At 38.1% G+C, this 12,212-nt stretch overlaps 1 protein-coding gene across 5 annotated transcripts in view; it reads right to left on the bottom strand.

The window, feature by feature from the left end:
- DCC (DCC netrin 1 receptor) overlaps positions 1-12,212 on the bottom strand; it is a 1,213,980-nt gene that overhangs the window by 52,447 nt on the left and 1,149,321 nt on the right. For all 5 annotated transcript variants that reach the window (XM_063653694.1, XM_054461350.2, XM_063653695.1 and 2 more), the window contains exon 25: positions 9,400-9,516. In XM_063653694.1, coding sequence (XP_063509764.1) covers positions 9,400-9,516 — 117 coding nt within the window. The remainder of the gene's footprint in view (positions 1-9,399; positions 9,517-12,212) is intronic.

Here is a 12,212-nt window from a genome sequence, read left to right as displayed (position 1 = left end):
CCAAGATACAGATATATAATTTTTAAACATAGTTATCTATGGCCTTATCAATCATCTCAGATGCAAAGGGCTATTTTATCAAAAAGTTTAAGAATTTATTTTGGCCAGGCACAGTGGCTCACACATGTACTCCCAAAACTTTGGGAGGCAGAGGCAGGAGGATCACTTGAGCCCAGGAGTTTGAGACCAGCCTGGGCAACATGGTGAAACCTCATCTCTTCAAAAAATACAAAAACCAGCTGGGCATGTTGGCTTATGTCTGTAGTTCCATATACTCAGGGGGCTGAGGCAGGAAGATTGCTTGAGCCTGTGAGGTGGAGGTTACAGTGAACAGGGATCATACCACTGCACTGCGGCTGGGCAACAGAGTGAGAGTCTGACTCAAAAAATAAAAAATATTTTAAAATAAACTGTGTTTACATGTTAAAATAATTTTCTTTTGTTGGATACAGTTTCACCAACAAACAGCTTGTAGATAACAATGAATGCAATGTGACCAAGTTATTTAAAAATAACTTTTTTAAAACTTGTCTTTTTTCTCACTGAATTATAATATACACAGGGAAAATTGAGAATATGCTAAATACAGTGCTCAATGTTTTTCCAGAGTGAAATGGCTGGCATCTGTCATCCAGAACAAGAAATAACACATTATGAGAATGTGCCCTATAGTACCTTCTGGTCCACTAATCCACTTCCATCAAAAGTAATTGTCCTCCTGAATTCTAACCCTGTATTAGTCTGTTTTCATGATCCTGATAAAGACATACCCAAGACTGCACAATTTACCAAAAAAAAAAAAAAAAAGGTTTACTGGACTTACATTTCCACATGGCTGGGAAGGCCTCACAATCATGGCAGAAGGGAAAAGGCAAATCTCACATGGCAGCAGAAAAGAGAAGAAGGCTTGTGCAAGGAGACTCTCATTTTTAAAATCATCAGATCTTGTCAGACTTATTCACTATCATGAGAACAGCATGGGGAAAACCTGGCTTTAAAATTCAGTTACCTCTCACCAGGTCCCTCCAACAGCACATGGGAATTCAAGATGAGATTTGGGTGGGGACACAGCCAAACCATATAATTCTGCCCCTGGCCCCTCTCAATTCTAATGTTCTCACATTTAAAGACTAATCATACCTTTCCAATGGTCCCCCAAAGTCTTAACTCATTTCAGCATTAACTCAAAAGTCCACAGCCCAACATCTCATCTGAGACAAGGCAAGTCCTTTCCACCTATCAGACTGTAAAATCAAAAGCAAGTTAGTTACTTCCTATATAAAATGGGGTTACAGGCATTGGGTAAATACAGCCATTCCAAATGGGATAAATTAACCAAAACAAAGGGGCTACAGGCCCCATGCAAGTCTGAAATTCAGTAGGGCAGTCAAATCTTAAAGCTCCAAAATGATCTCCTCTGATTCCATGTCTCACATTCAGGTCACACTGATGCAAGAGGTGGGTTCCCATGGTCTTGGGCATCTCCGTCCCTGTGGCTCTGCAGGGTACAGCCTCCCTTTTGGCTGCTTTCATGAGCTGGCATTGAGTGTCTGCAGCTCTTCCAGGTGCACAGTGCAAGCTGTCAGTGGATCTACCATTCCAGAGTCTGGAGGATGGTGGCCCTCTTCTCCCAGCTCCACTAGATGGTGATCCAGTAGGGACTCTGTGTGGGGGCTCTGATCCCAGGTCTCCCTTCTGCACTGCCCTAGCAGAGGTTCTACATGAGAGCCCCACCCCTGCAGCAAACTTCTGCCTGGACATCCAGGCATTTCCATATATTCTCTGAAATCCAGGCAGAGGTTCCCAAACCCCAGTTCTTGACTTCTGTGCACTGGAAGGCTCAACACCACAAGGGAGCTGCCAAGACTTGAGGGTTACACCCTCTGAAGCCAAGACCTGAGCTCTATTTTGGCTCCTTTCAGCCACAGCTGGAGCAGCTGGGACACAGGGCACCAAGTCCATAGGCTGCACGTAGCTCACAGACCCTGGGCCTGGTCCAGGAAACCACTTTTTCCTCCTAGGCCTCCAGGTCTGTGATGTGAGGGGCTGCTGTGAAGACTTCTGACATGCCCTGGAAACATTTTCCCTATTATATTGTGGATTAACAGTCAGCTCCTCATTGATTATGCAAATTTCTGCAGCCAGCTTCAATTTCTTCTCAGAAAATGGGATTTTCTTTTCTATTGTATTGTCAGGGGGCAAATTTTCTGAATTTGTATTCTCTGCTTCCCTTGTAAAACTGAATGCCTTTAACAGCATCCAAGTCACATCTTGAATGCTTTATTGCTTAGAAATTTCTTCTGTCAAATACTCTAAATCATCTCTCTCAAGTTCAAAGTTCCACAAATCTATAGTGCAGGGGCAAAATGCCACCAGTCTCTTTGCTAAAACATAATCAAAGTCACCTTTGCTCCAGTTCCCAACAAGTTCCTCCTCTCCATCTGAGACTACCTCAGACTGTATTTCATTGTCTGTATCATTATCAGCATTTTGGCCAAAGCCATTCAACAAGTCTCTAGGAAGTTTCAAACTTTCCCACATTTTCCTGTCTTCTTCTGAGCCCTCCACCAAACTATTCCAACCTCTGCCTCTTACTGAGCTCCAAAGCCACTTCCACATTTTTAGCATCTTAACAGCAATGCCCCACTCCCGGTACCAATTACTATATTAGTCCATTTTCATCCTGCTGATAAAGACATACCTGTGATTGAGCAATTTACAAAAGACGTTTATTGGACTTACAGTTCCATGTGGCTGGGGAGACCTTACAATCATGGCAGAAGGTGAAAGGCACGTCTCACATGGCAGCAGAGAAGAGAAAAGAGCTTGTGCAGGGAGACTCCCATTTTTAAAACCATCAGATCTTGTGAGACTTATTAACTATCACAAGAATAGCACAGGAAAGATCTGCCCCATGATTCAATTACCTCCCACTGGGGCCCTCCCACAAGACATGGGAATTCAAGATGAGATTTGGGTGGGGACACAGCCAAACCATATTAAACCCCATGGATTATTTTACTGATTTTCTAATTTTACATAAATTGAATCATATAGATGCATCAGGTTTCTTTATTGCAAATTTACACCCGTGAGATTATCCATATTGTTTTGTATAATTTTAGTTTATTTTTATTGCTGCATTGTACTCCACTATATGAATATACTATAATGTATTCAACTATTGTAATGAAGATGTGATATTACAAATAACCCACATTCTTATATGCACCTGTTGACTAATATTTTATATATTTCCATTGGGTACATATCCAAGAGTAGAATATATCTAGGAATGGAATTGCTGAATCAGAATATTCTTATAAACTTTGGAAAACTATGTGATGGTTTAAAACCATGTATGTGTTGTTATCTGATAATTACAAAAAATAACAAAAATTAATTTCTGGTAATTTTGTGGGTTCCATTCATGTAGAATAAGTCACTAAGTAAGAGAAGGTTTGCTATTTTAGGCATACAAAAACTCAGAGCTCAAGATAACAGTATGAAGCAATACAGTAGAGTTGATAGATCAAGCAGAGGTTTCAAGTTCAGACTCTCAGAGCCTCAGCTTCCATGTTTAGACAATGGAGATAGCACCTTCAGAAAATCTTTTTGAAAAATAAAAGGATATGAATAATTTAGGAGATAAAAAGCCATATTTATCTTTGGAAAAGCAGTATACCGTAGAGGTTCCAAGGTTGCCCAGGTATCCTAGAGGAAGTTGCTTAAGCTGTCTGAGTCGCTGTTTCCCATGTGTAAAATCAGGATAGTCTTACCACATGATAATATTGTGAGGATTAAATGAAAATAATAATTAGCAAGGTATTTACCAAGTGAATAATATTAAAAATTTTCATACTTGTTAGATTTTCTTTCTCTTTCTAAGCCTCTTATTTCCTTTTCTGTTTAATGAAAACAAGTTTAACTGCTCTTAATACATCAGACAATTTTGTTAGATGACATTCTATTTATAACTGACAAAAAAGAGCTCGCCAAACATCAATGTGTTACAAACATAAGGAAGGCATTTTAATAGCACATTTATTTGTTATTTCATTCTACAGATATTTAGCAAGCAGCAATTTTGTGCTAGGTACTAAACAATAAAATGTGTGAATATGAAGATGAATTAGATACATTACATCCTTATCATGAAGTAATTCACAAGCTGTTAAAGGAGGGAAGATTTGGACTTGAAAGCCTAAGCATATAAGGCAGTATTGTGTGTAATAAATGCTATATTGTGCTACAAGAACACGTTATTCAAACATATAAAAGGGAGTCATTATTTCTAGATGGAGTAATCAGAAAAGCATTTGTAAGAGCATCAATATCTACTCTGGTCTTTGGAGGATATATAAAACTTCTTAGGTTGAGCTATCCACTGAGTCATTTCAAAAGGAAAGAAATATGTAAAGGGAAAAAACAAATGAAGGACAGTGCATATTTGTGGATCAGCAATGAGTCTACCTTAGCATGAGTCTGGGTACATATAAGGATAGAGTAACAGAAATCTAGATTCCAATATGATATGCTAAAAACGTTTTTAAAAATTTGTTTTGTTTTGTTTTTCTTGGCAGACAAATGGGAGCCACTGGAGAAATGTATGGGGTGGAATGCCATGTTTAACTTGTTTTAGGAAGAAATCTGGCAAGCAGGATGCCTAAGAGTCTGGAAGATGCTAGAGCCAGGAAGACTTAGCTAGGAAGCTGTCTTGGCAGTTTAGATGTGAAGTCACAAAGAAGACATAAAAGAGTTGAGAATGGGAGGATAGCCAGGGATTCAAAGATACTGTGAAAGAAAAAGCAATGGCATATGGGAATTTATTAGGTGAGGAAGATATTTCTAATTAGACAGGTCAGGAAGGCTCCACAGATTCTAAAGTACAATGATGTTTGAGAAGAAACCAATAAATGATTGGCACAGATAGAACTTAGTTATTAATACAAGAGGAATGCAACTAGAGGGGAAAAAAAGGCAACTAAGTGCACAGTATCTTTCTCAGTAGTGAAAGGTATAAAAGAAAAAGGACAATAGCTTCACAGGGTATGACAGCTGGGAGCATGATTAAGAATGCTGAACTCTGAAATCAGATCTTTTAAGTCCAAATTCTGGCTATAGCACGTACTAGCTGTATGACTGCTAGCTAGTTACTTAAACTCTCCAATCCTTTCTTCTCTCTCTAGTAAATGAGAGAACCTAACAATGAGAAGCGTAACAATAGTGCTTACTACATGACTTGAACAGTTGGCATTCATTATAAATGCTATGTAAGTGTTTGCACTTATTATAGTAAAATTGAGAGAAGATGTAATGGAGCATAGGGAGGATGTGGCATATGGTAAGTAAAAAGAAACAACTATTAATTCATTCACTTGACTAAATGGTATTGAGTGCGTGCCTTCCATGTGCCAGGTGCTGTTCTGGGTAATGGGGACGCAAAATGACCAAAATAGGCATAATCCTTGCCCCTATAAAGATTATATTAAAATACAGGAAGCAAATAAATAACAAACACAAAACCACAAATAGAATAGTGTAATGCGTTAATAAAGAAAAATGAAGCATAATAGAGAAGTAGAGAGAGTGACCAGAGATGCTGTGTTAGGCAATGGTCAGGGAAGACCTGCTTACAAAGGTGGTAGTTGAATAGAGACCTGAAAGAAATAGGGGATAAGACATGTAAATACCTACAAAAAGAGATTCCAGACAAAGACTACAGCAAGTGCAGAGTCCCTGAACTGAGATATGCCTATTATCCAAGGAACACAGGGGAAGGTTACATGATTGTAATGAATTACAGAAAGGAGCAATAGGAGATAAAGTGAGGGATAAACCCAGAGACCAAATCACATGAGACCTTGTAGGACATAGTAAAATTAGTGGATTTTGTTTCTACATGTGATGGAAGTCACAGAGGAACAACATTTTCTAATTTATATATTGAGAGACAGCTGTGTAAACAATTGACTGTAAGGGCAAAAGCTAATGAAGATTAATGGGTACAAAAAATAGGACGAATAAGATCTACTATTTGATAGCACAACAGGGTGACTGTAGTCAATAATAACTTAATTGTACATTTAAAAATAACTAAGAGTATAATTGGATTGTTTTTAACAAAAAGGATAAACACTTGCATGGATGGATACCATATTCTCCATGATGTGATTATTACATATTGCATGCTTGTATCAAAACATCTAATGTACCCCATAAATATATATACCTACTATGTACCCACAAAAATTATGAATAGTTTTTTTTTTTTTCAAAAAGCTAAAGAAGAGACTAGTTACAAGCTTATTGCTGTAGTCTAGTAAACTGTAAGAGATGATGGTAGCTTGGATAAGGGCAAAAGAGTGAAGATGGAAAAGAGTGGTCAAATTTGGGAAATGTTTTGAAAACAATAATTTGGTAAAAGACTGAATTTAGGGTATAAGGAAATCAGAATGAAGAGGCATGAAACTAGAGTTTCTGAAAAGAGTAAGTTGATTTATATAATTTGGCTCTGTGTCCCCACCCAAATCTCATCTCAAATTGTAATTCCCACATGTCAAGAGAGGGACAAAGTGGGAGGTGATTGGCTCATTGGGGCAGTTCCCCCCATGCTCCTTGTGATGGTGAGTGAGTTCTCATGAGATCTGGTGGTTTTATATGGGGCTCTTCCCCCTTCGTTCTCTCTCTCTCTCTCTCTTGCTCTCTCTTTCCTGCTGGCTTGTGAAGAAGGTATTTGCTTTTCCCTCACCTTCCACCATGATTCTGAGTTTCATGAGGCCTCCCCAGCCATGCGGAACTGTCAGTCATTTAAACCTCCTTTGTTTCTGAATTACCCAGTCTCAGGTAGTATCTTTATAGCAGTGTGAAAACGGACTAATACAGTAAATTGGTACCACAAAGAGTGTGGCACTGCTATAAAGATAATCTGAAAATGTGGATGTGACTTTGGAACTGGGTAATGGTCAGAAGTTGGAACAATTTGGAGGCCTCAGAAGAAGACAGGAAGATGTGGGAAAGTTTGGAATTGCCTAGAGACTTGATGAACAGTTTTGACCAAAATGCTTGTAGTGATATGGACAATGAAGTCCAGACTGAGGTGTCCTCAGATGGTGATGAGGAAATTATTGGGAAATGAAGCAAAGGAGACTCTTGCTATGCTTTAGCAAAGACTGGTGGCATTTTGCCCTTGCCCTAGAGATCCTGCCTCAGGATAACGTCATCCAGGATTCATCAGCATTTTAATAATATTTAAGGCCATTGATACTAGATGACATTATCTAAGAAGCAGGTGTAGGGATAAAAGAGAGGATACCTGAAGACTGAGGCCTGGGGCATTCTCTGACTCTTAGAGATCAGGAAGAAGAGGAGAAATAAGTGAAGGATACTGAGGAGGAGCAGCCATAAGGGTAGGAAGAAAACCAGGGACATCTAGTACATTACAAGCCAAAGAGAAAGTGTTTCAGGGAAATAAGTGAGAACCTATGTCAACTGTTTCTGAGAGTCTGAGACTTGACCGTTGGATTTGACAACGTGGAGATTATTGACAACCTTGGCAATCATGGATTCAGTGGAGAGTGACTGTAAAAATCTTATTAAAACTAATAAGAAAGCTTAGAAAGAGGAGAAAGTTAGTGCAGATAATTTAGAATTTTTTTTCAGTAAATATGGTTTCAGTTGGAGGGGGAAGTGGCATTGAGTGTTATAAAACAGAAGTTGTGACAGAATATTAATATTTGTGTGCTTACTGAAGTGATAAATAAGGAAGAAAAACTGATGCTGCAGGAAAAGGAAGGGGTAATTACAGAAGAGTCCCTAAATGGGTGAGGGGGGATTTCAACAAGACACTCAGAGAGCAGCACTAACAGATCAATTAGATTTGATGGAAGGACAAGGAGACCACTTTCTGAATGCTTTTCTTTTCTTCCTGATATAAGATTATTAGCTAAGAATAGGGAAAGATGGGAGATACTGAAATCTGAAAAGTAAGAATACATATAAGACATTCATCTTATAAAGTGTAACTATGAACCACTAGAGAAATACAGTGTCATTTCCAAATAGTGAGAGCTCACCTTGGACTTTTGGTCATAAATACTCAGTAAGCAGGCTATATGTTTTTCTCCAGATCCATTTAGCTATGAGGGAATGGGGTAAGAATTGGGAAGCTGCTTATTTAACCAGGCTTTTTTCAGGTGAGTAACATGGGGAAGGAGGACCAAGGGAGATGAGACTGAAGATAATAAGTGACTATAAAACCTAAGTTGAGCTTGCAGATAAATGAGGACACAAAGGGGATGAGGGATGGGAGGAAATGGCAGAGTTAATGGATTGGAGGTCCTGGTGGGATTGAAGAATTGATGACAAGGGGGCAATAAAGTGAGCAGGTAACTAATAAGATAATAGGAACTGACATTTTGTACTGGTTTGATTTGGTGTGACATGGAATTTATGAACTGAAGTGGGAAGGAATCAATATCTTTGCAGGCAACATAGAGGAACTAACCATCTAGGGTATCAGATGGATTATCTGCACGAATACTGTAATTACCAAGACTGAGCATAGACATAATTGGAAAGGAAGTGATTCCCAGATAATAATATCTTCAGTGAATGTGGGAGGATGACAGAAAACTTCAACAAGGGGTGTGTAGTAAGTGGGTGTCTGTCAACATCTGCTTTAAAGGAGCTAGATTATTTAAGTGTGAGAATTAGACTCATTAAAAAGTTTAAAAAGCTATGGAGGATGGGTTCAGTAGCTTATGCCTATATTCCCAGCACTTTGGGAGGCTGAAGAAGACGGATCATATGAGGTCAGGAGCTGGAGACCAGCCTGGCCAACATGGTAAAACCCTGTCTCTACTAATAATACAAAAATTAGCTGGGCATGGTGGTGCATGCCTGTAGTCCCAGCTTCTTGGAAGACTGAGGCATGAGAATCACTTGGACCTGGGAGGTGGAAGTTGCAGTGAGCCAAGATCGTGCCACTGCACTCCAACCTGGGCAACACAGCAAAATTCTGTCTCAAAATAAATAAATAAATAAATAAATAAATAAATAAATAAATAAAAAACTATGGAGATGATTATTAGAATAAGATCAATAATATTAAAATATATATCAGCTCTTTTATGTGAATTCATATATTTTACAAACAATTTCTTAAATATATAACCATCTGTTTGCCAACAGACCATTTGATTGTATACAAAAAAACACACTAACGAATGAAGACTTGCACTTCAAATTATTAATGATACGGTTTTAGTCATTCCTCATTTCCATTTGCCCAGAAAGTTCAGGGAAAATTCTAATTACTTTTGATAATTTGATTTTTTATAGAAAAGATACATACAGAAAGCATTTCATTTCTTCATTGTGGCACCAACATTGACTCACCAGGATTGTTGGACTGGGCATCCATGGGAATCATGAGCTTGGCCCGGGGGGCTCGGCGTGCAGCCAGCGACCTCTCCAGAGTGGACATAGAGCTCCCTGCTTCCTCAGTGTCTTGACCTAAAAAATATACACTCCTGAGAAACATGCCCTCTTCAAGGATGCAACACTTTACATAATTTCTAGCAGCCATTCCAATGCCTTTTAGTCTTACAGATGCTTTCTATGATAGTATCTACCTTCTTGTTACCTGAATCTATTACATTGTACAAATCTTAATGAAATTAACCATAAACTCTAAACTCATTGCACACAATAAACCATTATTTATATTTTGATGCTTATAATTTTTGCATATGTTTATAAATGTGAAGGTGGGAGGGCATACATTAATATATTTTTCAAAAATGGCATTATATCATGCATACTTTTTGTAACCTGCTTTAAAAGGTAACACAAAAATCTTTCTCTGTTAATACATAAGTCAGTATGATTTTTAACAGCTATGTAATATTCCACTATATTAATTTACTAGAATTCATTCAACTAATACTTTAAGCCCAACCATATTAAATTTTATTACAAAAAACCCACAAGAAATAAACTACATTCTTCAAAAATAAGATCAGACATATTTACCTAAATTTATTAGGATTCCATAAAATATCATACTAAAGAGTCAATAAAAATTAGAAAAAATGGATATATGCAGATTTGAAAAGTTAATTATAATATGTATTAAAAAAACTGAAGTTCTGAATAGTGTATGTTCCCATTTGTGAGTATGCATATAAAACCATATTGTGACACACATTTACATGTGTATATGAATATATATGTGTATAAGTACACACCTATATCTATGTAATAAGGTTATACACAAAATTTTTAACATTGTTTTCCTTTTGCAAAAGGGATTAGGAATTTGGGATAGGGAAGAGGCAAACATATGTTTTACTATTTTGGGTACTTACTATTTTTTGAAACGTTTTTTATTCTTTTAATTTTTTATCATATGCATGCATTTTTAAAAAATTAACAGCATAATTAATACAATTTAAAATAAAAAATTATACTGGGAGAAGTCCACATAGGTGAAGTCATGGAAGCTTCCTAAATCTAACTCTGTCCACACATCCTACAAAAACTACACAGAATCATATAAAACAGTAAACCATGCAAACCTGGCCAGGCATGGTGGCTCACGCCTGTAATCCCAGCACTTTGGGAGGCCAAAGTGGGTGGATCACTTGAGGTCAGGAGTTCAAGACCAGCCTGGCCAAAATGGTGAAACTCCATCTCTACTAAAAATACAAAAATTAGCTGGGTGTGGTGGTGGCTGCCTGTAGTTCCAGCTACTTGGGAGGCTGAGGCAGAAGAATCGCTTGAACCCAGGAGGCGGAGGTTGCAATGAGCTGAGGTTGCGCCACTGCACTCCAGCCTGGGTGACAGAGAGATACTCAGTCTCAAAAAATAAAAATAAAAATGAACTATGCAAATATTACTCCTTCAGCAGAATCACAAAACAGAAAAGAGGACACATTTCAAATTTCCTGTGAGTACAAAGAGAAATAATACTTTCTAGCAAAGCTATTTCTCAAGCTACAGCCACAAAGTCTTTGTGAAAAGCCGGCTATCTGGAAAGTCTGTATAGAAGAGAGAAGAGGGGAATAAGGATCACAAGACTGACCTAAAACCATCTACCAAAGAAGTACACCCTAATAGTAAAAATATTGAAAAAGTTTCCTAGGAGACCAGAGCATTTAAAAGTGTGTGGGTTTTAAAATGGCAACCACTGAGTGTGTAGCTCATGCCTGCGATTGCAGCTGTTATGGAGGCTGAGGCAGGAGGATGTTTTGAGACCAGTCTGTTCAACAGGGTGAGACCCCATCTCTAAAAACAAAATAAACTAAAAGAAATAAAGTGGCAACATTAGAAAAGCATCGCTTTAGCTGGGCGTGGTGGCTCATGCCTGTAATCCCAGAACTTTGGGAGGCTGAGGTGGGCGGATCATGAGGTCAGGAGATCGAGACCATCCTGGCTAACATGGTGGAACCCTGTCTCTACTAAAAATACAAAAAATTAGCCGGGAGTGGTGGCATGTGCCTGTAGTCCCAGCTACTTGGGAGGCTGAGGCAAGAGAATCATTTGAACCCGGGAGGCGGAGGTTGCAGTGAGCTGAGGTTGCGCCACTACACTCCAGCCTGGGCAACAGAGTGAGACTCCATCTCAAATAAATAAATAAATAAAAAGAATAGAAAAGCATCAATTTTGGGGAAAAATTGTAGTGTCCAAAGAGTCAATAAAAGACGAAAAAGAGTGTGAAACTGAAAAATATTTAAAGAATTATGGGCTGATATTTCCAAAATTTGGCAAAAGACATAAATAAACCTTATAGTTTCAAGAAATTCAGTAATCTCCAAACAGGATAAAACCAAAGAAATCCACACCAGACACATCACAGTTCAGCTTCTTAAAACTAAAGACAAGAACAACAAAAAAATCTTAGAAGTAGTGAGAGGTAAACAACTTATATGGGTAAAACAATTCAAATGACAGCAGATTTCTCATCAGGAATCATGAAGGCCAGAAGTATCCAACACATTTTTCAAGTGCTAAAAGAGAACTGTCAAACAGAATTGGGCTAACAATATCCAGCAAAAATATACTTCAAGAATGAAGGTGAAATCAAAAGTCATTGTCCAATGAAGGAAAATGAAGAGAATTTGTCTCAAGCAGATAAACCATCAAAAAAAATAGCTAATGGAATTTCTCTAAACAGGAAGTAGTAAGAGGAATCTGATAATCAAACAGGA

Source organism: Pongo pygmaeus, chromosome 17 (genome assembly GCF_028885625.2).
Source record: "Pongo pygmaeus isolate AG05252 chromosome 17, NHGRI_mPonPyg2-v2.0_pri, whole genome shotgun sequence".
In the NCBI taxonomy this organism is placed as follows: Eukaryota; Metazoa; Chordata; class Mammalia; order Primates; family Hominidae; genus Pongo; species Pongo pygmaeus.
Note: the sequence above shows the minus strand (reverse complement) of the source record. Positions and strands in the feature narration are given on the sequence as shown.